At 39.3% G+C, this 26,296-nt stretch overlaps 2 protein-coding genes across 6 annotated transcripts in view; one reads left to right on the top strand and one right to left on the bottom strand.

The window, feature by feature from the left end:
- Positions 1 to 592: 592 nt before the first annotated feature.
- On the bottom strand, positions 593 to 26,000 carry POLR3C (RNA polymerase III subunit C). 2 transcript variants are annotated; one of them, XM_073234528.1, is made up of 15 exons: positions 25,861 to 26,000; positions 24,582 to 24,748; positions 23,816 to 24,071; positions 23,520 to 23,705; positions 22,340 to 22,428; positions 6,848 to 6,952; positions 6,631 to 6,723; positions 5,416 to 5,496; positions 5,115 to 5,166; positions 4,427 to 4,487; positions 3,858 to 4,008; positions 3,009 to 3,110; positions 2,841 to 2,890; positions 2,255 to 2,404; positions 593 to 745 (listed from the first exon to the last, which is right to left on the bottom strand). In XM_073234528.1, exons 2-15 carry the CDS (start codon positions 24,726 to 24,728, stop codon positions 664 to 666), a joined length of 1,605 nt encoding a protein of 534 aa, XP_073090629.1. In that variant the 5' UTR covers positions 24,729 to 24,748; positions 25,861 to 26,000; the 3' UTR covers positions 593 to 663. The 2 variants fall into 2 exon arrangements, with proteins under 2 accessions (XP_073090629.1, XP_017521215.1); XM_017665726.3 differs by lacking the exon at positions 25,861 to 26,000 and adding an exon at positions 25,718 to 25,854.
- RNF115 (ring finger protein 115) overlaps positions 25,988 to 26,296 on the top strand; it is a 108,845-nt gene continuing 108,536 nt past the window's right edge. For 2 of the 4 annotated variants that reach the window (XR_012130313.1, XM_073234532.1), the window contains exon 1: positions 25,988 to 26,295. Coding sequence is in view for 2 of the 4 variants with exons in the window: in XM_073234532.1 (XP_073090633.1) it covers positions 26,194 to 26,295 (102 nt within the window). In the remaining 2 variants the exon portion in view is untranslated. The remainder of the gene's footprint in view (position 26,296) is intronic. The other 2 variants (XM_037021646.2, XM_073234533.1) reach the window with 2 other exon arrangements.

The raw sequence follows: 26,296 nt of genomic DNA, 5'->3' as shown, positions 1-26,296 counted from the left end.
CTGTTTAAGAAACCAAGAAAGAGGAGGGCAATGATTTTATTGCTTACCATCTGCCAGGCTTTGTGCTAAGTTTTACATGCATAATTTCAAATGTGCTAGAAGCCTGAAGCTATTAAAATATGGTTTCTATCGATAGGATCTAGTGTGGCTGCTAGGGTCAGTCTACCTGCTACTTCCGCAAATAGCTATTATTGCCAGCTCTGTGGTAGTCTTTTATATTCCTTACACTGTGTGTGTTTAAGATTACTGCTTAACAAAATACAGAACAGGTCTAGCCACTTGAAAATGGAACGAACTGCTTAGGATGAAGTTTCAACTGCCAGGGATGTTTAGACACAGGGTTGGCACTCCCACTTCTTGGTGGGAACTGATGCATCTGATAGATGATTAATCTAGTTGATTTAAGGTTCTTTCCTGGATCTAGTTGACTTAAGTTTCTTTCCCTTGCCAAGATTTGATGAGGGGAGAATATGATGGGTCTAGGACAGGCTTAGCAAATTTAAAAATATGTCAAACTCTTTCTGGTATGTTCTGAGCAGTTAGGGATGGGGGTTTCAGTACAAGAATCTGCAACTTATCTCACTGCAAGGAATATATGTAGGCATTTCCTTTATTTTTCTTTACAATCCCCCCAGATCTTTTGAGGAAGACTCTTATGTTGGGTCATTGTCTCTTCATGGTGCTCTCAATGTATGACTCCAGCAGGAAGATGGTTTCATCTACCTGGATCTCACTGGCATCCAACCTGAATGAAAAAGTGAAAGTATTTGTTCAAACTGAATGTTCAGACTGAACATTCATCAGCATATTTAAGATTAGAGGCTGGGCTGGGTGTGGCCATGGAGAATTGCTTGGTTACCTTTGAGAGTAATGGGTGGACTGCAGGGAACCAATAGATCATTCTCCCACTTACTGAGCATCTTTTATGTGCCAGCCACCATGGAAATTGCTGAGGATCAAAAGATATAGCCTCTGTTCTAGGAGAGGTTACAGTCTTAACTTGCAAGCAGGGGAAAGAATGGCACATGTTAAAGACACAAGTGTAAAAGGACCTAGTGTGCTTTTAAAATAGAAGCTGAAAGGCTAAGGCTTAAAGTGAGTAGTGATTAAGACTAGGAGGAAACTTCCTCAACCTGATATTACACCATCTATGAAAAACTCAGAGCTTACATCATACTTAATGGTGAAAGACTGAAACTTTCCCCCTATGATTAGGGACAACACAGGGGCATTTGCTTCTCACTTCTATTCAACCTCATAGTGGAGGTGTTAACCAGGGAAGCTAGGCAAGAAAAAGAAAGAAAAGGCATCCAGACTGGAAAGGAAGAAGAAAAGCTATTTTTGTTCACACATGACATGATCCTACCTACAGGAAATCTCAAAGGATCCACACAAAACCTAATAGAGCTAATAAATCAATTTAGCAAAGTTGCAGGATATGAATTCAAAACACCGAAATCGATTTTATTTCTATACACTAGCAAAGAACAATAAACGAAATTAAGAAAACATTAAAATAGTGTCAAAAGAGAATAAAATACTTAGGAATAAATTTAACAAAATAAGTGCAAGACTCAAATACTGAAAATGACAACATTGTTCAAAGAAATTAAAGAAGATCTAAATAAATGGAAAGACTTCCCATGTTCATATGCTGGAAGATTTAATAAAGATGGCGGTGCTCCCCAAAGTGATCTAGATTCAAAGCAAACTCTATTGAGCTCAATGATGAGGAGTGAAAGCAAATGAAGATGGAGATAATGCAGCTATGAGACTGAAAGGCCAAGGAGTTTAGCCTTTATGCTGCAAATATAAGGAGCTAATAAAACATTTAAAATAGAGTGATTCAGAGTAGGAGAGAGTGGAGAGCCTTATAAGAGATGGATTGGGGTGGAGGTGGGGGTGGGGAGGCCATGGGGGGTTGGGAGGGTTGGGTGATTGCAAAAGTCTAGGCATGAGGTGGTGAAGGCCTGCAAGAGGACCAAAATTAAAGACCAGGTTGGAGACATACGACTGAAGTAAAATCAATAGCCTTGGTGAACAACAGGGTGTGTGTGGTCAATGAAGAAGAAGCTGAGGATGTCTTTAGATTTTTTAGCTTAGGAAAACAGTTGGATTAAAAATTCTGTTAACTGAGCTAGGGAAGAATATAGTGAATTTATGTTTGCTCATGTTAAGTTAGAGCAGTAACAGGATATCGACGCAGATTTGTCTGGAAGGTGTTTGAAACTGGTTTTAAGTGTATGATGCTTACTTATTAACATTACGTTTCAGGGTCTCTAGCTGTTGGCGTTCAGGGGCTGTGATCATCTCCTCTATTTCTTGTAGCTGTGCCTCCTCTGCACCTGTAGCCTGCATAGATGCAATGATCGCTTCTACCCTCTGAGACTTCTCTAGTAGACGTCTGTCAGACAAACACAACTCTCAGGCAAGTCCCCTAGCCTTGGGATTTTTTTTACCCTTTAGACCTGGGGCATAACTCCCCCAACCCCCTTACCATGTTCCTGGTAAAAGTGGATAGTGTGTGTCACTCTCTAAGGATATTTTCTACAAACTTATAATTAGAAACGTAACTCCATTCCCCAAATTCTTACTGCCTCCCATTTGCATTTAAAATTTAGTGCCAAATTATACATTTCTAATACATTTAATCTGCAGAATTATTCCACTGGGGGTATAGAGAAAAGTTTAATGTGTGATTTATGCCAACCTAAGCTAATAATTCAATACAACTATACTGGTTATAGTTCCATCGGTTTTCATTTTTACAGGAAATTTTCCCTCAAACATTTGACCTTGAAAAATGTAATTACTCAAATGAATTGAGTAATGCTACTCACTTGTTCTCTTTGGTTTCAAATTGCCTCCTTTCTATCAAGTTGGCTATGCTCTGAGGGGAGAGAAGACAGATGCACACTGTTCCATTTAAGTAGTTGAGGTAAAATGGCTGAAAAGGGCATGAGAGTGAGTCTGTGGAGGGAATGGGGAGAAGGTCCTGCAGGAGTTACCTTGTAGCACCTGTGTAGCAACATTCGTGCAGCTGACATGATGTTCACAGTATATAAATAAAAGGTCCTGGATGGAGCATGGTCTGGTGTTTTGGGAATTTCCTATTTGTCCACAAAAAGAAAAATAAGAGAAATTATTATGTTCTTCAGAACTGGGCAAAGTAAATCCCAGTTCCATCTGGAGCTATGCAGTCCTCTCTTTCATTTATACCTTCCTCTTCCTCAGTCATTCAGCATCTGTGTTTATGGTATAATCAGCCACATGGAGAGTTGGGCTGCCCTGTTTTATGCATTTGCCAGTCAGTCTTCTGAGTGGGGAAGAAAGAGAAGGCAACTAACATTTACTAAGCAATTCTTACAAGCCAGGGAGACTGTATTTGATCTTTACAACAAACCGTATTACTTTTAACATCATCCATTACCATTTTATAGAAGGGAAAAATTACAGTAGGTAATTTTGCTCAATATAACTGGGTAAGAGGCAGAGCTATGATTCTGACTCCAAAATTCATTCTCTTTCCTCATAGGATATATCACATGGTTCTGCATATAGTGAGGATCCAATATTTGCTATTGATAAACTGAATCTATAATAAGCTTACGGCTCGAAAGGAGGACACGTCAGAGGGACTAGAAACCAAGAAATATAAAGATAGGGTGTTTCTGGGGTGATTTCTTGGCTGTGCCACTATTTTACTAGACCAGTGAAAGCTCCAGTTATCTTTCAAGTGCTTGCTATGTCTCTTGATCTGTCTCAGAGCTGGACAGTTTGCTTGAGATGTTTGCCTCAGGAGTTTCTCTCACCCTAGGCCAGCTCTGCAGCTTGGCGATTATTACACTAATGATTACCTGGAGTGATATGAAATTTTCTGAGAGCATCTTATAAAGCATATCCTTTGCCTCCTTTGCTGGAATCATTGCAAAGTCTTCTACCTGCTTCTGCTCCAGATGTCTCTTTTGCAAAACTAGACGGAATATTCTGGCACAGCGAGACCCAAATCTGGAATGAAGAAAGCCAATGGCACACCAATATAGATAAGATTTGACTCCTAGTCACAGATGGTGGCTAGACAAGAACAATGATGGGAGAATTCTTTTACAACTCCAGAGACTGATGATCACAAGGCACTGCTAATCACAAGGCAGTCAGCAAGTGCTGACCCACTTGAATGCCTCAGTTCCTGCATTTGTGAGTAAAATCTTTAGGAAGGCTGGTTAATTGGAATCACAAGGAATTAAGCAATAGGGTATTTAGGGTGAATAGTAGCAGATGGATCCATAGCATTCTAGTGGAAAAATGGGGCAGGATGTGCCATGGTGTGCCTATATTGGTTGCTTAAATAATGATCAAATTACTTGTTCAAATGGGGCTTGGAAAGGAAGTGTCTGACCCTAACCCAATCAGGTGATCCCCTTACCTCTCTTGTACGACGGACTCCAGAGTGGCTGTGGCTAGGGATCCTAAAGCCTTATGCAGGTCTTTACGTAGAGGATTAAGGTCACTCAGTAATGTTTTGGCCTGGTCATTGTGATCTTAGTTTTATTCCTAAGTCTCTAATTTAAAATTTAAATGCTATTTTGTTTTTCACATTGGTCTCATTTAGGGTATGTTAAGTATTTCAAAACCATAGTTATATAACCAAGAAACACTAGGGTGTGTAAGTCAGGGTTTTGCTTAGCTAAAATTTGGTTAATTGAAAGTCCTTTCTACCTTATTAAAATGTAATAGCTCAACTTTCTAAGTTACTTAGTATACTAAATACTACCAAATCATAAGGGCAGGGTAAAAGAAAGGGGGCCTTACGATTAGCATGTATAATGTGGGGTGGGGGGGCATAGGGAGGGATGTGCAACACAGAGAAGACAAGTAGTGAGTCTACAGCATCTTACTACGCTGATGGACAGTGACTGTAATGGGGTTTGTGGGGAGGGACTTGGTGAAGGGGGGAGTCTAGTAACCATAATGTTCTTCATGTAATTGTAGATTAATGATAATAAAATGAATAAATAAATAAACAAACAAATAAATACTACCAAATCTTTTCTTCTGTAAGTCACTTTTCTGTTTGGACTACCTGACTATAAGGAAATAACTGGAAAGGATACTGATGACATACATTCCTCCACCACTGTCACCAGACTTTCCAACAAACTCAAGCTATTAAAAAAAAAAAAAGAGTGTGTTAACTGAATGAGAAGTCCAGTGATTCTATTTCCAAAGGACCAAATCTGGCCAAGAGTCGAATCAGGTAGCCTTCTTGTCAGATGATAGTAGAGAAATTGTCTGAGCTGGGAGCAGGCTAGGTAGAGAATGAAGCTATAGGAGAATGATACCAGGTATCAGTGGCAGAAATAAATCATAAACACAGCAAAAAAAAGAAATAAAACAAAACAACAACAGACTTACTGGATCATCTGCCAGTAGAGTAAGATACTGATCAAGAACTTGCTTAGAGATGTTATAGCCAACAGGTAGAGATCTGAAGATCTACGGAGCAAAAAGAGAGTGAAAATGGGTTTGGGAACTTAGAATTGTGGACATTATGGAAATAAAGATGCTTTAATTTTAGGTATCAGTAGAATAAAAATGTCCAAAAATATAACAGCATTGTTTCTAAGAATAAAAAACTAGAAACAATCCAATAATAAGGAATTGGTTAAAATAAAGTACAGCATGGCCATTAAGTGGAATGTGATACAGCCATTATAAAAAATGAGATAGATCTATAAATACTGACATGAAAGAAGGTTTACATATACTGTCATATGTAAAAAAGCAAGCTTAGAAAATAGCATGCAGAATATAATCCCATTTTTTTTTTGGTTAAAAAAATAGACTTGCATATATATGACACTATACATAAAAAAAGGTCTGAATAAGGGTATATACCAAAGTACTAAACAAGGATCTGTAGGGCTGGGATTATGCAAAACTATATATATGTTTTTTTTAAAATTGAGGTATCCTACAATAAGAAGCACAGATATTAAAGGTACAGTTTGATGAATTTTAACAACTGTATACCCATGTAACTTATCATACCACTTACAACAAAATATAGAACATATCCACCACTCCTGAGAGTTTGGGAAACTAAACTTTTAAAAAATTATATATTTCTATGCTGTTTGAATATAGGTTAAGTAAATTACTTTCATCAGAAAAAAACTTATGTTTAAATTTTTGTTATATAATGAGCTAAAAAACATGAAAGAGTAACTATATTTAATATGGATAAATGTATTATGAAATAGAATATAAATATTTGATATTAATATTGGTATTTTAAGAAATAGGTATTAAAAACAAGTTAAATATATAAAATTAATATATTCAAAAAATAAAACATAAGGAGCCAAATAATTTCCTGAGCATCAAGGCTCTCAGATTCCAAGAAGATTCTCAGAACCAATAGGAATAGCTTGTATTTTGACTAAGAGAATGGTTTAGAGATTTTTAAAGGCTGGATCCTGAGAGACCAAATATTTCAGTACCTATCCCCTGAAGATAATCCCCATCCTACCTCAGACAACAAAAACTCTTTCAAGGCTTGATGTGTAATAATTATGTTATAATATCCAAGAGTTTGTCACAAAACTAGGACAAGAACATAAAACTCACCTCATTGGAAGAGAGTGGCTGTGTGAAGGGAGCACTGGAGGGAGTAGTAATCTCACTCATCCGGAGCATGGTCCGCCCAATCTCGCTGCTGGTCTGTGTTTGAAAAGTGAACTGGAATTCAGAATTCACACTGGCGCGCTGGCTCTGGCTATTTGCCAATAGCCACATCTGACAAGTAAGTTCCTGATGGTCACTGTACCACCCACTTAGAGATCACCTGGTCCATCCTGTTGGCAACTGCACTGACAATGGCTTGGTCCCGGAAGTGCTGGTGGAATCTGTCAAGATTGGCTTGCCAATAAATCCCATCATCTGGAATGGGCTGAGGAGGAGAAAACGATTAGAGAGAAACATTTAGATACAGTGAAGAGTTTTCTGGTGAGGAGCTTGGAGGATTTAACTGTGTACCATTTCTTTTTCTTTACAGTAGCAACTAGATTGGTTAGAGAAAAATCAATCATGTGGATTAGTGCCTTGACAACATCAAATTCATAATCCCCAACTTGAGATTCTCTAAACTCACCTTTCCCATCTTTCTGTTTTAACTCTTCTCCAGTATCCTCAAATCTCTCAATTATCCCTCCCTTCTCACTCTTATAGCAGGTGACCTAGCCTTTTATTTTAGATAGAAAATAGAAGTCATTAGGCCAAAACTCATTCAATTTTGTGCATACATCCCCACCACACTTTCTTTTTTTTTTATAGAGCTATGATGTAATTTTTTTTTTTACTTTTTTTATTTTGGTATCATTAATCCACAATTACATGAGGAACATTACGTTTACTAGACTCCCCCTTCACCAAGTGCCCCCAACAAACCCCATTACAGTCACTGTCAACCAGCGGAGTAAGATACTGTAGTCATTACTTGTCTTCTCTGTGTTGTACAGCCCTCCCTGTGCCCCCACCACATTATACATGCTGAGCATAATGCCCCCTTTCTTTTTACCCCGCTTATCCCTCCCTTCCCCTTTCCCTTTGGTAACTGTTAGTCCATTCTTGGGTTCTGTCCATTCTGTTACTGTTTTGTTCCTTCAGTGTTTTCTTTGTTCTTATACTCCACAGATGAGTGAAATCATTTGGTACTTGTCTTTCTCCGCCTGGCTTATTTCACTGAGCATAATACCCTGTAGCTACATCCATGTTGTTGCAAATGGTAGGATTTGTTTTCTTCTTAAGGCTGAATAATATTCCATTGTGTATATGTACCACATCTTTATCCATTCATCTACTGATGGACACTAGGTTGCTTCCATATTTTGGCTATTATAAATAGTGCTGTGATAAACATAGGGGTGCATATGTCTTTTTCAAATCGGGCTGCTGAATTCTTAGGGTAAATTCCTAGAAATGGAATTCCTGGGTGAAATGTTATTTCTATTTTGAGCTTTTTGAGGAACCTTGATACTGCTTTCCACAATGGTTGAACTAATTTACATTCCCACCAGCAGTGTAGGAGGGTTCCCCTTTCTCCACAACCTCGCCAACATTTGTTGTTGTTTGTCTTTTGGATGGTGGCGATCCTTACTGGTGTGAGGTAATATCTCATTGTGGTTTTATTTTGCATTTTTCTGATGACTAGCGATGTGGAGCATCTTTTCATGTGTCTGTTGGCCATCTGAATTTCTTCTTTGGAGAGGTGTCGGTTCAGCTCCTCTGCCCATTTTTTAATTGGAGTATTTGCTTTTTGTTTGTTGAGGTATGTGAGCTCTTTATATATTTTGGATGTCAACCCTTTATCGGATCTGTCATTTATGAATATATTCCCCCATACTGTAGGATACCTTTTCTATTGATGGTGTCCTTTGCTGTACAGAAGCTTTTCAGCTTGATATAGTCCCACTTGTTCATTTTTGCTTTTGATTCCCTTGCCCGGGGATATATGTCCATAAAGAAGTCACTCATGTTTATGTCCAAGAGATTTTTGCCTATGTCTTTTTCTAAGAGTTTTATGGTTTATGACTTACATTCAGGTCTTTGATCCATTTTGAATTTACTTTTGTGTATGGGGTTAGAAAATTACCCAGTTTCATTCTCTTACACGTAGCTGTCCAGTTTTGCCAACACCAGCTGTTGAAGAGGCTGTCATTTCCCCATTGTATGTCCATGGCTCCTTTATCGTATATTAATTGGCCATATATGTTTGGGTTAATGTTTGGAGTCTCTATTCTGTTCCACTGGTCTGTGGGTCTGTTCTTGTGCCAGTACTAAATTGTCTTGATTACTGTGGCTTTGTAGTAGAGCTTGAAGTTGGGGAGTGAGATCTCCCCCACTTTACTCTTCCTTCTCAGAATTGTTTTGGCTATTCGGGGTCTTAGGTGTTTCCATATGAATTTTTGAACTATTTGTTCCAGTTCACTGAAGAATGCTGTTGGTAATTTGATAGGGATTGCATTGAATCTGTAGATTGCTTTGGGCAGGATGGCCATTTTGACGATATTGGTTCTTCTTAGCCAAGAGCATGGGATGAGTTTCCATTTGTTAGTGTCCTCTTTAATTTTTCTTAAGAGTGTCTTGTAGTTTTCAGGGTATAGGTCCTTCACTTCCTTGGTTAGGTTTACTCCTAGGTATTTTATTTTGATGCAATTGTGATTGGAATTGTTTTCCTGATTTCTCTTTCTGTTAGTTCATTGTTAATGTATAGGAAAGCCACAGATTTCTGTGTGTTAATTTTGTATCCTGTAACTTTGCTGAATTTGATATTAGTTCCAGTAATTTTGGAGTGGAGTCTTTAGGGTTTTTTATGTACAATATCATGTCATCTGCAAATAGTGACAGTTTGACTTCTTCTTTACCGATCTGGATTCTTTGTATTTCTTTGTTTTGTCTAATTGCCGTGGCTAGGACCTATGTTGAATAACAGTGGGGAGAGTGGGCATCCCTGTCTTGTTCCCAATCTTAGAGGAAAAGCTTTCAGCTTCTCACTGTTCAGTATGGTGTTGGCTGTGGGTTTATCATATATGGCCTTTATTATGTTGAGGTACTTGCCCTCTATACCCATTTTGTTGAGAGTTTTTATCATGAATGGATGTTGAATTTTGTCGAATGCTCTTTCAGTATCTATAGAGATGATAATGTGATTTTTGTCCTTCTTTTTTCTTGATGTGGTGGATGATGTTGATGAATTTTTGAATGTTGTACCATACTTGCATCCCTGAGATGAATCCCACTTGGTCATGGTGTATGATCCTCTTCATGTATTTTTGAATTCAGTTTGCTAATATTTTGTTGAGTATTTTTGCATCTAAGTTCATCATGGATATTGGTCTGTAATTTTCTTTTTTTGTGGTGTCTTTGCCTGCTTTTGCTATTAGGGTGATGCTGGCTTCATAGAATGAGTTTGGGAGTACTCCCTCCTCTTCTATTTTTTGGAAAACTTTAAGGAGAATGGATATTATGTCTTCTCTGTATGTCTGATAAAATTCCGAGGTAAATCCATCTGGTCTGTGGATTTTGGTAGTTTTTTGGTAACCACTTCAATATCGTTGCTGGTAATTGGTCTGTTCAGATTTTCTGTTTCTTCCTTGGTCAGTCTTGGAAGGTTGTATTTTTCTAGGAAGTTGTCCATTTCTCCTAGGTTTTCCAGCTTGTTAGCATGTATGTTTTCATAGTATTCTCTAATAATTCTTTGTATTTCTGTAGGGTCCATTGTGATTTTTACTTTCTCATTTCTGATTATGTGGATGTGTGTTGATTCTCTTTTTCTCTTAATAAGTTTTGCTAGAGGCTTATCTAATTTGTTTATTTCCTCAAAGAACCAGCTGTTGGTTTCATTGATTTTTTTCTATTGTTTTATTCTTCTCAATTTTATTTATTTCTTCTCTGATCTTTATTATGTCCCTCCTTCTGCTGACTGTGGGCCTCATTTGTTCTTCTTTTTCCTATTTTGATAACTGTGACTTTAGACTATTCATTTGGGATTGTTCTTCCTTCTTTAAATAGGCCTGGATTGCTATATACTTTCCTCTTAAAACTGCTTTCGCTGCATCTCACAGAAGTTGGGCCTTTGTGTTGTTGTTGTCATTTCTTTCCATATATTGCTTAATCTCTATTTTAATTTGGTCATTGATCCATTGATTATTTAGGAGCATGTTGTTAGCCTCCATGTGTTTGTAAGCCTTTTGTTTTCTTTGTACAATTTATTTCTAGTTTTATACCTCTGTGGTCTGAGAAGTTGGTTGGTAGAATTTCAATCTTTTTTAATTTATTGGGGCTCTTTTTGTGGCCTATTCTGGAGAATGTTCCATGTGCACTTGAGAAGAATGTGTATCCTGCTGCTTTTGGATGTAGAGTTCTGTAGATGTCTTTTATGTCCATGTGTTCTAGTGTGTTCAGTGCCTCTGCATCCTTATTTTCTCTCTGGTGGATATGTCCTTTGAAGTGAGTAGTGTGTTGAAGTCTCCCAAAATGAATGCATTGCATTCTATTTCCTACTTTAATTCTGTTAGTATTTATTTCACATATGTTGGTGCTCCTGTATTGGGTGCATATATATTTGTAATGGTCACATCCTCTTGTTGGACTGACCCCTTTATCATTATGTAATGTCCTTATTTATGTCTTGTTGCTTTCTTTGTTTTGAAGTCTGTTTCGTCTGATACTAGTACTGCAACTCCTGCTTTTCTCACCTTGTTGTTTTCATGAAATATCTTTTTCCATCTCTTGACTTTTAGTCTGTGCATGTTTTGGGTTTGAGGTAATCTCTGGTAAGCAGCATATAGACGGGGTCTTGCTTTTTTATCCATTCTATTACTCTGTGTCTTTTGATTGGTGCATTCAGTTCATTTACATTTAGGGTGATTATTGAAAGATATGTACTCATTGCTATTGCAGGCTTTAGATTTGTGGTTACCAAAGGTTCAGGGTTAGCTTTTGTATCTTACTATCTAACTTAACTCGCTTATTGAGCTATTATAAACAGTCTGATAATTCTTTATTTCTCTCCCTTCTTATTCCTCCTCCTCCATTCTTTATATGTTAGGTGTTTTATTTTGTGCTCTTTTGTGTTTCCTTTGACTGCTTTTGTGGGTAGTTCATTTTATTTTTTGCCTTTGGTTAGTATTTGGTTGGTTTGCTTTCTTTGCTGTGATTTTATTTTCTCTGGTGACATCTATTTAGCCTTAGGGGTGCTCCAATCTAGAGCAGTCCCTCTAAAATACCCTGTAGAGGTGGTTTGTGGGAAGCAAATTCCCTCAACTTTTGCTTGTCTGGGAATTGTTTAATCCCTCCTTCATATTCAAGTGATAATCATGCTGGATACAGTGTTCTTGGTTTAAGGCCCTTCTGTTTCACTGCATTAAGTATATCATGCCATTCTCTTCTGGCCTGTAAGGTTTCTGTTGAGAGGTCTGATGATAGCTTGATGGGTTTTCCTTTGTAGGTGACCCTTTTTCTCTCTCTAGCTGCCTTTAATACTCTGTCCTTGTTCTTGATCTTTGCCATTTTAATTATTATGTGTCTTGGTGTTGTTCTCCTTGGGTCCCTTCTGTTGGGAGTTCTGTGTGCTTCCGTGGTCTGAGCAACTATTTCCTCCCCCAGTTTGGGGAAGTTTTCAGCAATTATTTCTTCAAATACACTTTCTATCCCTTTTTCTCTCTCTTCTTCTTCTTCTTCTGGTACTCCTATAATGCAGATATTGTTCCGTTTGGATTGGTCACACAGTTCTCTCAATATTCATTTCTGGAGATCCTTTTATCTCTCTCTGTGTCAGCTTCTCTGCGTTCCTGTTTTCTGATTTCTGTTCCATTAACACCCTCTTGCACCTCGTCCATTCTGCTTTTAAGTTCTTCCGGAGATTGTTTTATTTCTGTATTCTTCCTCTCAACTTTTTCCATTAGCTCTTGCATTTTTCTCAGCATGATTATGACATTTATTTTGAATTCTTTTTCAGGAAGATTGGTTAAATCTGTCTCCCCAGGTTCCCTCTCAGGAGATGTCTGTGTGATTCTGGTTTGGATCAAATTCGTGTGTGTTTTCATGGCGATAGAGGTAGTTATGGACAGTTGGCGCGTGTGTTAGTTGGGAGAACAAAGTCCTTTCCCGCTTGCTCATTGCCTTCCTCTCCTGTGAGAACGGTGATCCCTAGTGGCTTTTGCTGGGCAGCTGCGTGTTGAGGGGGCCTCTGAGTCTGGTTCCAGCAGCTGTGGAGGCGGCTCTGCGTGGGTGCTGTGGGCGGGCCCGGTCTCAGGCTGCTGGTCTGCTATAGTGGGACCATGCCGGAGGGGGAACGGGTGGGAGGTTGTTTATTGCTGTGAGGGGCCTCAAGGCTGCGGTTGCCCAGGGGGTTAGGGCACCCAGAGTTCCTGGGGATTCCGAGCTGCTGGGCTGAGTGTGCCGGGACGCTCCTGTCCAGCTGTGAGGCTCCTGTCCCTTTAAGACTTTCAAAAAGCACTTGCTTTTCTTTTGTCCCAGGGGTGCCTGCTGTGGGAACCCGCTTGCAGATTTTACTGTTCTGTTTCCCTAATATCTAGCACACCATGCACTGTGTGTCTGCGCTCCCAGTGAGGATGAGTGGGGCTGGGTATTTAGCAGTCCTGGGCTCCCTCCCCCTCCCCGCTCCGACTCCTCTCCTCCCAGCAGGGAGTGGGGGAGGGGGTTGTGCTTGGATCCTGCTGGGCGTGGCTTGTATCTTATCCCCTTCATGAGGCACTGGGTTATCACAGGTGTAGATGTAGCTTGGCTGTTGTACTGCATATTCTGGTCTCTCTTTTAGGAATAGTTGTATTTGTATTTTCAAAAATATATACGGTTTTGCAAGGAGATTTCCACTGTCCTACTCACGCCGCCATCTTGGCTCTTCCCACACTTTCTTTTTTTTTTAATGTGTATTTTTACCCACTTTTATCACAGTGGAAGAATGTTTCTCCTTTTACCAAAGGTTAATACCCATACTGGTACACTAGATCTTACTCTTTCCTGCATTCTCAGGAACCCAGCTCTTCTCTCTTCTCCTCCACTAAATCTTTGGCCTTTACTGCCTTCTTCCCATTAGCCTTTATCTTGTGCATAGTTCCTCCATTCTAAAAGAATACTCTTACTCTATGCCTTCCCTCCTTTTCCTTCTCAGAGAGTTGGCCATCCCTGCTGTATACCCAACCCCAGATTTATTCAACCCATTTCCATTATACCAAATGCCAAGGTCCCCAAGGACTTACCTGTTGCTAAAGTCAAAGAATACTTTTCAGTTCTATCTTATTTTATCGTTCTGAAGCATATTACATGGTTGGGTGTTTTCTATTTCTGAACTATGTGGCTCCTTAGATTTTATGACATCATTCTTTGTTGGTGCTCCTGTAATCCATTCTAGAAACTCTTCATTAGTCTACCTATGTTCACCAGGGTTTGGTCCATAGCCCTCTTTTCTTTTTAACTCTATGTATTCTTCTTAGGTGATTTTATCTGCTCTCAAGGCTTCAATTCAACTGTTGGTAGACTTCCAAATCTATTATGTAATTAAAGAACTCTCTACCAAGCTCCAGATGCATAAACTCAACTGCCTATTTGAGCTGCCCCCTATTCCCCAAAACTATTCTTTTAGAAAATTTTCAGCTAAGTGTACTGCAACCAACCCAATATCTGAAGTTAGAAACTTGAGTATCAACCCTAACCTCTTGCTCTCCCTTATCTATCATCCAACTACCAAGTTTTATCCTTTATGTTTATCAGATGTCTACTTTTCTTTATCCTGACAGTCATTATCTTATTTTAGGCTCCAATCACGGCTCACCTGGGTTACTATAACAGCCTCCTAACTGGTTTTCATTTTTTTTAACATAATGGATGCTATAAAAAGGATAACTCAGTTTTCTGCTTTTAGTCTTGTTCCTTTTGCATTGTTCTCCCCATTTCTCACAGAGCAGTGCTTTTTTACCTTTTTTGGGGTCACAGTTCCCTTGAAGAATCTGAAGAAAGCTAGGGAGTGGTCTACAGAAAAATGCACATATGCACAAGTACAGGTGGACTCTCTGAAATCCATCCATGGAGTTGGAAAAATTATGAACAATGAATCTAGTTATATTTTGAAAATATAAATCTAGTCACTTCATTCTCCTGGTTAAAATCTATCAATGGTTCGATTCTGGGAAGAAGATGGCAAAGTCAGAAGGCAAGGCAGAGACCTTTTCCCAAATCACATAGAGCAAGAAAATACAGCAAATACAACTAAACCTGAAAATGAGCTGAAGACTGCAGAACTGACTACCTACATCTGGGAAAGAAGAGAAGATCGCACAGAAAAGGATAAAGTGACAAAGCTGAGATCTGGCATGATCCAAGCCCTTTCCCGACCCCAACCCACAGTAGGGATGAAGAGGAACAGAGTAGGGAGGGAGTAGGAGTCCAGGACTGCTGAACACCTGGCCCTGCAGATCTGATCTGGGAACATGAACCCACGTTACATGGTGCGCTGGTGATTAGTGGGTCTGGACAACAAAGACAGGCAGAATACCTGAGGCTGAGATTCCAGCCACTTGTGGAGAACAGGCATGGTCTACTGGCCTGTGAAACAAAAGCAAAGTGGGTAGTCTGAAAGACTTCCTAGCTGTGAGAAGGCCACCAGAGGGAGAAGGGTTACACAGAGCTGTCTGCTCAGGAGAAAGGGCAGGTGAACAAAATGCCTCAGCCTGCCCTTGCCCCAAAGGTTAGTAACTCTCAGGAGCCCCAGATGCTCTGCCCCCTTGCTGGAAATGCAGCCCCAAGGCTCTTCCCTGTAGTGTGTGGCCTGCCAGCCGACAGTGCAGTCAGACCTCGCTCCCAGGTAGCAGAGGGAGACCCTCCCAGCTTTCTTAGCCCTGTTTTGGGACAGCTGGGGAACTGCCTCTGGGTGCCAGCCCAGGGAACTCCTTGCTCCTGGCAGGTGCTGGTCCCACTCACCTCACGCCTGCTATTGCTGCAGGCTTGGTGGAGAGGGCCCTGCCCACAGCAACTTCCAGTGGTGCAGCCCCAAGATTCCTCCCTGTGCACACAATCAGCTGACAGCTCACAGAGCCCACCTGAAATCAGATCAGTACAAGCCAGAAAGGCACTCCACCCAGCACACTAACAGCTAGGGGCTCCCTCACAGAAAAGTAAAGTGTCTTGAGTTTCTGGGCACTAGAGGGTGCCTCCTCCATAAAGTTATTATTCCATAGGAAACACTAAAATAAATGAAGAATCCGAGGAATCTGGTCCAAACAAAACTATAAGACTAAACACCAGGAAGTGGATTGAGTGAAACTCAAATCACCAATCTTCTTGATAAAGATTTCAAAGTAAAAGTTAAAAACATGCTCATGGATCTACAGAAAAATATTCAAGAACTCAGGGAGGATCTCAACAAAAAGACCTGCAAAAGAGTCACTCAGAGGTTAAAAAAAACACAGTATTTGAAATGAAACATACAATGGAGGAATCTCACAGATTATTACAGGTTGAGGAAGCTATAAATGAAATGTAAATTAGTGAAAAAGTAAACAATGAATCCAAAAAACAGAAAAAAGGATCTCTAGGAATGAAATAATAAAAGAGCTGTGTGACTAATCCAAATGAACAATATTCATGTAACACAAGTACCAGAAGGAGAAGAGGGAGACAAAGGGATAGAAAGTCTCTTTGAGGCAATAATTGTTCAAAACTTCCCCAATCTGGGGAAGGAAATAGACAATCAGGTCATGGAAGCACAGAGAACCTCTAACAAAAGGAACCCCAGGAAGACACCACCAAGATGTACAGTAAAATGGCAAAGATCAAGGAAAAGGAGAGTACTGAAAGCAGCCAGGGAGAGAAATTAATTACTTTTAAAGGAAACCCAATCTTGCTATCAGTAGACTTCTCAGCAGAAACTTTACTGGCCAGAAGAAAATGGAATGATATATTTAATGCAATGAAACAGAAAGACCTCCAACCAAGAATATTCTACCCAGCAAGATTATCATTTAAATTTGAAGCAGGGATTGAACAATTTCCAGATAGACAAAAGTTGAAGGAATTCATCACCACTAAGCCAGCCCTAAAAGGTATGTGAAAGGGACTGCTGTAGATGGAAATGTTCCTAAGACTAAACAGCTGTCACCAGAGGAAAAAGACCCACAGTAAAGGTAGTAGACCAATTAATTACCAAGCCAGTACAAAATTAAATCAACTATTCACAAAATCAGTCAAGGTACACACAAAAAGTATAGCATATGATACCTAATAAATAAAGTGTGGAGGAGGAAGAAGGGGGAAAAATAAGTACCTCTAGATTGTGTTTGAAATAGAGTAGTTAGCGATTTAAGATAGACTGTTAGATATAAGGAAGCTACCCTTGAACCTTTGGTAACCACAAATCTAAAGCTTACAATGGCAATAAGTACATATCTATTAATAATCACCTTAAATGTAAATGGACTGAATGTACCAACAAAAGACATAGAGTGGCAGAATGGATATAAACAAGACGCATCTATATGCTGCCTACAAGAGAGTCATATCAGACCCAAGGACATACAAAGACTAACTGTGAAGAGATGGAAAAAGATAGTTCATGCAAATAATAGGGAGAGAAAAGCACAAGGAGCAGTACTTATATCAGACAAAACAGATTTCAAAACAAAGAAAGTAACAAGAGACAAAGAAGGACATTACATTTAGAGGGGTCAGTCCAACAAGAGGATATAACCATTATAAATATCTATGCACCCAATATAGGAGCACCTAAATATGTAAAACAAATACTAAAATAATTAAAGGGGGAAATAGACTAAAACACATTCATTTTAGGAGACTTTAACATACCACTCACACCAATAGATCAACCAGGCAGAAAATAATGAAACAAACAGAAGCACTGAACAACACATTAGATCAGATGGACTTAACAGATATCTACAGAACACTCCACTCAAAAGCAGTATATCACATTTTTCTCAAGTGTACATGGAATGTTCTCCAGAGTACTAGGCAACAAAAAGAGCCTTAATAAATTCAGAAAGATTGAAATTGTATCAAGCAGCTTCTCAGACCACAACGGCATGAAACTTGAAATAAATTACACAAAGAAAACCAAAAAAACCCTAAAAAGATATGGAGGCCAAACAACATGCTTCTAAATAATCAATGGATCAATGACCAAATTAAAACAGATCAAGCAAAATATGGAAACAAATGAAAACAACAACTCAACAGCTCAAAACCTGTGGGATGCAGGCAAAGGCAGTTCTAAGAGGAAAGTACATAGCAATACAGGCTTACCACAAGAAACAAGAACCCCAAATAAACAGTCCAAAGTCATAATTAAAGAAGCTAGAAAAAAATAACAAATGAATCCCAAAGTCAGTAGAGGAATGGCCATCAGAGCAGAAATAAATAAAATTGAGAAGAATAAAACAACAGAAAGAATCAATGAAACCAAGAGCTGGTTCTTTGAGAAAATAAACCAAATAGATAAACCCCTAGCCAGACTTACCAAGAAAAAAAGAGAGTGTACACACATTAAACAGAACCAGATATGAAAAAGGAATAATCATAATGGACACCACAGGAATACAAAGAATTATTATACTATGAAAAATTACATTGGACAACCTAGAAGAAATGAACAACTTCCTAGAAAAATACAACCTTCCAAGACTGACCCAAGATGAAACAGAATATCTAAACAGACCAATTACCAGCAATGAAATCAAATTGATAATCAAAATTAACTACCTAAACACAAAATCCTGGGCATAGATGGCTTCACAGCTGAATTTTATCAAACATTTAAAGAAGAGCTAATACCTATCCTTCTTAAAGTATTCCAAAAAGTAGAAAAGGAGGGACTACTTCCAAAATTATTCTATGAGGCCAGCATCACTCTAATACCAAAACCAGACAAAGACACCACAAAAAAAGAAAATTATGGACCAATATCCCTAATGTACATAGATGCAAAAATACTCAACAAAATATTAGCAAACTTAATTCAAAAATACATCAAAAAGATCATCCATCATGATTAAGTAGAATTTATTCCAGGGATGCAAGGATGGTACAATATTCATAAATCAATCATTATCATATATCACATGAACAGAAAGGACAAAAATCACGTGACCATTTCCATGGATGTTGAAAAGGCATTTGACAACATTCAATATCCATTCATGATAAAAATTCTTAACAAAATGGGAATAGAGGATATGTACCTCAACATAAGGACCACATATGACAAACCCACAGCCAACATCATACTTAACAGTAAAAAGCTGAAAGCTTTTCCTTTATGATCGGGAACAAGACAAGGATGCCCACTTTCCCCACTTTTATTCAACATAGTTCTTGGGTCCTAGCCACAGCAATCAGACAACACAAAGAAATAAAAGGCATCCAGATTGGAAAGGAAGAAGTCACTGTTTGCAGATGACGTGATATTATATATGGAAAACCCTACAGACTCCATCAAAAAACTATTAGAAGTAATAGCTGAATTCAGCAAAGTTGCAGGATACAAAATTAATACACAGAAATCTGTTGCATTCCTATATACTAACAACAAATTAGCAGAATGAGAAATGAGGAAAACAACTCCATTTACAATTGCATGGAAAAGAATAAAATAATTAGGAATAGACCTAACTAAGGAAGTGAAAGACCTTTACTCTGAAAACTATAACACATTCATGAGAGAAATTAATGAAGGCACCAATAAATGGAAATCTATCCTGTGCTCATGAATAGAAAGAATTAATATTGTCAAAATGGCCATCCTGCCTAAAGCAATCTACAGATTCAATACAATCCCTATCAAAAGAGCAACAGCATTCTTCAATAGACTAGAATAGTTTTAAAATTCATACAGAAACACAAAAGACCCTGAATAGCCAAAGCAATCCTGAGAAAGAAGAACAAAGCTGGGGGGGATTACGCTCCCTCACTTCAAGCTCTACTACAAAGCCACAGTAATCAAAACAGTTTGGTACTGGCCACTAGAACAGATCCATAGATCAATGGAACAGAATAGAGAGCCCAGATATAAACCCCATATATGGTTAATTAATATATGATAAAGGAGCCATGAATATACAGTGGGGAAAAGACTGCATCTTTAACAACTGGTGTCAGTAAAACTGGACAACTACATACAGGAGAATGAAAATGGATTATTGTCTAACTCCATACACAAAAATAAACTCAAAATGGATCAAAGACATGAATGGAAGTGATGAAACCATAAAACTCTTTAGAAGAAAACAGGCAAAAATCTCTTGAATGTAAACACGAACAATTTTTTTCTGAACATATCTCCTCTGGCAAGGGAAACAAAGCAAAAAATGAAGAAGTGGGACTACATCAAACATTAAAAAGCTCCTGTACAGCAAAGAACACCATCAGCAGAACAAAAAGGCATCCTACAGTATAGGAGAATATATTCATAAACGATTTATCCAATAAGGGGTTAACATCCAAAATATATAAAGAACTCATACACCTCAACAACCCAAAAAACAAATAACCCGACTGAGAAATGGGTGGAGGACCTGAATAGACACTTCTCCAAAGAAGAAATAACAGATGGCCAACAGGCACATGAAAAGATGCTCCTCATAGTTAATCATCAGGGCAATGCAAATTAAAACCATAATAAGATACCATCTCACACCAGTTAGGATGACCACTATCCAAAAGACAAGAAACAACAAATGCTGGGAGGATGTGGAGAAAGGGGAACCCTCCAACACTCTTGGTGGGAATGTAAATTGGTTCAACCATTGTGTAAAGTAATATGGAGGTTCCTCAAAACACTAAAAACAGAAGTCCACATGTCCCAGTAATTCTATCTACCCAAAGAAAATAAGATCTCTGATTTGAAAAGACACATGCACCCCTATGTTTATCGCTGCACTATTTGCAATAGCCAAGATATGGAAGCAACCTAAGTGTCCATCAATAGATGAATGGATGAAGAAGAGGTGGTACATATACATGATGGAATATTATTCAGGCATAAGAAGAAAAGAAATCCCACCATTTACAATAACATGGATGAACCTAGAGGGTATTATCCTCAGTGAAATAAGCCAGGTGAAGAAAGACATACCAAATAAATTCACTCATTTGTGGAGTATAAAAACAAAGCAAAACAGAAGGGACAAAATAGCAGTAGACTCATAGACACCACAAAGGAACTTGTGGTTACCAAAGGGGAGGGCTTGGAGAGGGTGACGTGGAGAGGGAGAAAGGAATTAAGGGGCATAGTAATTCTCAGTCACAAATATAGGTAGGTCATGGCTATGGTAGTATAGTACAGACAATACAATTAATGACTGTAACATCTCACTACCTTGATAGACAGTGGCTGCAATAGAGGGGGTAAGGATCTGATAATATGAATAAATGTTGAACCACTGTGTTGTGTACTTGAAACCATCATAAGATTGTATTTCAATGACACTTAAAAAAAATAAAAAATGAAAAATAAAACAGAAAACAAAATTCTATCAGTGGTTCCCTGTTGCTTTCCAAATGTCTCAGTTCATCAAGAAATGTTTAGTTTTGCCGGTATATTAAGTGCTAGGGAGAAGATATTACCTTCAAGGAATTTATAGGGAGTGGAAAGACAAACATATACATAAATAATAATTTGATACTTACAAATGCTGTGAAGATAAAATGGAAAAATGTATGGTAGAGACCTGAGTAGAGGAGGGGCAATGGTGCTTGAAGGCTAAGAAAACAGTATTTGAGCTGAGAGCTAAATGATGAAAATGTGGCAATTATGTGAACATCTGGAGGACAAGCATTTGAAACAGAAGAAATCCTCTGCTTTTTTCAGGCAAATGCGTGAAGTGTGGAAAAAGTATGACGTTTCAGAACAGAAAGACAGAAGCTGGAACATGTGAATAAGAGGAAACATGGAGAGGCTGAGGTTGGAGAGCCTTGTCTTCAGCAGATCATGTAAAGACCCAGCTTATGTAAAGCTTAATAATACATTATAAAGACTTAAATTTCTTCTAAGAGTAAGGAGAATTTATTATAAGACTCTAAATGATGTGTTGGGTTTAAAAAAAAACAACTTAGATAATCATTTTGGCTCTTAAGTAGGTAAGAATACAAGTAGATCACTTTGGAGAGTGTGGGCAAAGTGCTGACTAGAGATGACAGTGGTTTGGACTAGGCTAACAGCAGTGGGAATGGTGAGAAATAGTTGGATTTGATGTAATTTTGGACACTGGACTGATGGATTTTACTGACAGACTGGATGGTTTCTAGGATTTTGGCCTAAGCAAATGGCAGGTTCCACGTGGCTGGCCCCAGTGGAGTCTTTTACTAAGATTAGGAAAGCTTAGAAGGGAATAGATATTTGGGAGGGGGAAGTCAATTATTCTGTTGTGGTCATACTAATTTGAGATGCTTATTGGATACCTTTATAGGGATGCTGTGAAGGCATATGAATATAAAAGCTCAGGCTTATATGTATCTTTCTAGACTCATTTCTCACTCCAGCCATACTGAAACAACTTAAACTTCTTCTAGGCCCTTTTTTTGGCATAAGCTGTTACCTCTGTCCAATGATTGAAGTTAAGCTAAGCCTCAGATGGGAGATGGCAATGGAGTTCATTATTTGTTAGTCTATTCTCAGCCAATGTTTAATGAAATACAGCATCCTACTACTTCTCAACCCAGGAACCTTTAAGCTCCCCTGGGGTTTGTTATCTTATTGTTTTTTTCTGGCTTGCCTCAGTGTGAGGACTCCTAATCAAAGCCCAATTACCTCTTTGTTTTCGGTGGTATGCTTTGGTCTCTTGGCCTTGGGCTCCCCGGCAGCATCTCCGTCAGATGATCTCCTCCTTTTACCTTTCCCTGCCGAAGGCAACAGCTGAACAGTTAGGCTACATCTCATATGTTGACAGTAAATGACTGAACAGGACAGTAGGTGTCTCTCCATCTCAAAGACATCTGTAGCTGCCTCTAGGTTAGAGTTGCTGAAGAGACTGAGGAACTACAAGATATTCAAGTTAATGATGAAGTCACCTGAAACTCAATATGGTCAAAAAGAAATTCATCATCTTTCTCTCTCAAACTGCTCCTGCTCTAATGCTTCCTTTCACAGTGAATAGCATCATCATCCTCTCACACACACAAGTCAGACACGTAGATGTCATTCTTAACCCTTGTCTTCCTCACACCTTCTGTATCTAATGGTATCTAATTTTTCACTGGTTTGTCTATATTTATCTTTGCTGCATCCTTCCTGCAGACAGAAAAATCTTTTAAAATGCGAATTAGATCATGTCACTTCCTTTAAAATCCTTTAGTGGGTTTCCTTTGCCTTAGGATAAAGAACAAATGCTTTACAAGGTCTTATTTGATTTAGCCTGTCTGTCTCTCTAATCTTATCACATGGCTCTCTTTATCTTGCTCACCACGTTTTAACTACACTGACCTTATTTCCTGAAATATCCTATTTTTTTCTCACTACATACTAATCCTTTTGCCAAAAATGCTTACGTTGCTCCCCTTCATATCTTATCTCACTGGTCGGTTCCTACTTCTGCTTCAAATCCTAGCTCAAATGTCACTTTCTCTAAGAAGGATGTGCCCTAAGCCCTATAAATCTGGTGTCTCTCTCTCTCTCCCTGTCTGTCTGTCTCTATACATATTCTGTTATATATTTTCATAACACCTCATACTTCCCCTTCATAGTACTTAACAGTTTGTTAATTACACATCTGCATGGTTATTTGGTTAATGTAACTTTCCTACACTAGACTTAAGCCCCATGGGCAGGGACCATGATGTTTTTTGTTCATCATTTTATATATACCACAGTACCTGGCAGAGAGTCAATCTTTGGTAAAACTGCTCTATTGATTCATTTATTCACTTAACAATCATTGAGGAAGAATCCACAAATAGGGCAAGTCACAGTTACAGGGATCAAAATTCCTTACCTATCAAGCTCAGTTTAGGAACCATGTACATATCCTTTTCATTGATGACAAGGGTGGGAGCAGGCGGCAGTGGCCCAGGATCTGAATTCTCAGTGGCAGGCACCAAGGGGCAACGCTGCACAAAGTGTGTGTCTGCTAGTCGCACAAATGTGTTTGATACCTCAGCATAGTCCATGGTCTTGCCATCTGTACAACAGGAGGAAAGATGCAGGTGAGATGGTCTAAGATAGTGGAGTGTCCACTCCTACAGCCAGCCAATCTATGCTTTTGCAAATAGTTGTGGATACAGTACTGACCCTCCATAGTCTCTGTGAGCCGGTCTGCCACTTTCTTCACAACAGCTGACATTGTCATTTTCCCATTCAACAGCAGCTCTTCAACAATTAGCTCCCCAGTGTCACTGTACAGTGTTTTGGCAGTATAGATGTACCGTGGATACCTAAGCATTCGCAACACCCGGCTGCACTGGGCTTCATACTCCACCACACCACGTTTGTGCACTTGATATATCACTAAATTATGTTGGATAAGGACGCAAAGGGCTTTTTTTACCTAGATAGGACCCCAAAAAAAGAGGGAGATCTGAAAACACAGCTTACTATTGCTGGCAATTTTTGTTACAGTTTACTAAGCATAAAGAAATGGCTGGATAAGAATCTCTGTATTTCTTCCCTTCCCTCCACTGGAATAGCTAGTAAGAACAACATGTCAATAGAAGAAATGAGGAATATTCCTTGCTATGATGCTCATATGATCTTTCAAAGTACAATTTACTTCCCTTTATTATTCTCATTCCTTAAAAGTAGTACTGAGCTTGATAGAAATCTCATTATGAATAAATGAGATATAGTACTGGAAGAGCAAAGACTTGCCTAAGAAGTCACAATGAGACAGGAACACTTTGAGAAGGAGAACCTTGGGCCTACATCTCCTTTTCTTTACCCCAAATAACACTGCTCTGATCCTAGGGTAGGACTGCCCCCTTTTCTATTTTGCGGGTATAGGGACTAACAATATTCAAAGGTAGATAAAAGCAAGCAAATTAATATCATCCAAACATACCTGATCCAGCGATGTTCCTGTGTCATGGGCTATTACTCTCAGGGGCTGGCTGCCAGTTCTGATTAGGTGGACTCCAATTTTTTCTACAATCTCTCCGAAATGCTCTTGCAGCAACAAAGAACACAATTTAATTTCTGCGTGAGTCATTGTGCTGAGGAGTCTCAGAGCTAGAAAAAGGAAAGACCATATGATGGACAGTTTCTTTCATGTTGGGAGTAGAGCTGCTGAGTGCAAATTCATGTTCTTTCTGGAGAGCAATTTGACATTATATATCAAATATAATGTCATATTTAAAGTCTTGCATACCTTCAACCTAATAATTTCATTTTAGATACTCTGTTCCAAGGAAATAATAAAAAGATGTCATTATAGTTCTTTTTAGAATACTGATATACTGGAAACAACCTAATATCTAACAGTAAGGGATTAATTCAATAAATTACGGTATACCCATACAAATGAATACTATGCCAACATTTAAAATGAAGTTTAATATATCCTACCATTGAAAATTGTTCACTAAGTAAAAGAAGCAGGCTACAAAGCAAAATGCAGAGGAAAATTCAGTTATTGTGAAAAACATGTATGCATAGAAAAATAGAATGGAAGATGATATATCAGATTCATCTTTATGGGATTATGTGTGATTCTAATTTTCATTACTGGCTTTGAGATCTGTAATAGACCTTAATTTCATTGCTTGGAAGAATTAAGGCCAATCCATAAATGAAATGACAACTGAGGCAAAGACATTGAGGGCTTCCCAATAGGGTGTTCAAATAGGAGCTGAAGTATGTTGTTTGCAGGGCTGTACTTAATTTTGAAATTTCTACTCCTTGACAAATTAGACACAAGCAGAAACAGACGTAGTTGACTGCATAATTACTTCCTTATTATCACAAGTGCTACCAAACATTGTTTGTTAGTTTTATTTCTACCATTTTCTCAGAATCCAGTTCCTCATTGCCTCTTAGACTCAGTATCCGCATCCGCTTGGGAGGGCATCCCCAGACCCTTTTGCCATCCTAGGAGCTTGGCTCCTGGCTCTTCACTACCTTTACGCAGACTCCTTTTCCGGAATTTGTCTCTTTAACCAGAGCCAGGGCCGTCTTGTTCAGACAGCATTTTCCACTAACCTTTGTGTCAATGCAATCTAACGCGGTTGGTTTCGGGCGGCTCCCACTAGGGGTCCGGGAAGAAGGGAAACCTACCGCCCTTTCTAGCAAAAAGATCGACGAGGAGGAGGATGCGGAAAGGGGAAAAACGTGTGCCGCTCTACCCTAGAGTTTCGGTGGTTTCCGGGGACGCTCTTTCTTTCTTCTCGCTGGAAGGTTGGAGGACGGGCTAGGGGCTGTTTGAGAAGCCGGCGGGCGGGCCGCGGCGGGAGGACTCCTCTTCCTGCGCCTTCCTGGGGCGGGGAGGCGGGCCGCCATCCGCGCCGCCGCCTCTCAGGCCCCGGCCGACTCACGTGACCGACGTGGGCTCTGGTGCCGCCCGCCGCACTGAAGAAGCGGCGGCAGCGGCGGTGGAAGCCGCGACCGCAGCCGACCCGTAGCGGCCTGGCGAAGAACGGGCCCACTGCCCTCTCGGACAGCCGCGGCGGGAGAGAAAAATGGCGGAGGCCTCGGCGGCCGGGGCAGGCGCCGGCGCCGCTGTGACCGCGCACCGGTTTTTCTGCCACTTCTGCAAGGGCGAGGTCAGCCCCAAGCTACCGG

The sequence above is a fragment of the Manis javanica genome, chromosome 4 (assembly GCF_040802235.1).
Source record: "Manis javanica isolate MJ-LG chromosome 4, MJ_LKY, whole genome shotgun sequence".
NCBI classification, from domain to species: Eukaryota; Metazoa; Chordata; class Mammalia; order Pholidota; family Manidae; genus Manis; species Manis javanica.
Note: the sequence above shows the minus strand (reverse complement) of the source record. Positions and strands in the feature narration are given on the sequence as shown.

Bases quoted from the DNA above. Each gene is read 5' to 3' on its own strand.
- POLR3C (XM_073234528.1), bottom strand. From the start codon at position 24,728: ATGACTCACGCAGAAATTAAATTGTGTTCTTTGTTGCTGCAAGAGCAT. The intron at 2,891-3,008 runs GTAACTCCTGCA...CTCTCCCCTCAG, and splicing joins TGCTACACAGGTGCTACAAG to AGCATAGCCAACTTGATAGA. The intron at 746-2,254 runs GTAAGCATCATA...TTTTTCATTCAG, and splicing joins CTGAAACGTAATGTTAATAA to GTTGGATGCCAGTGAGATCC.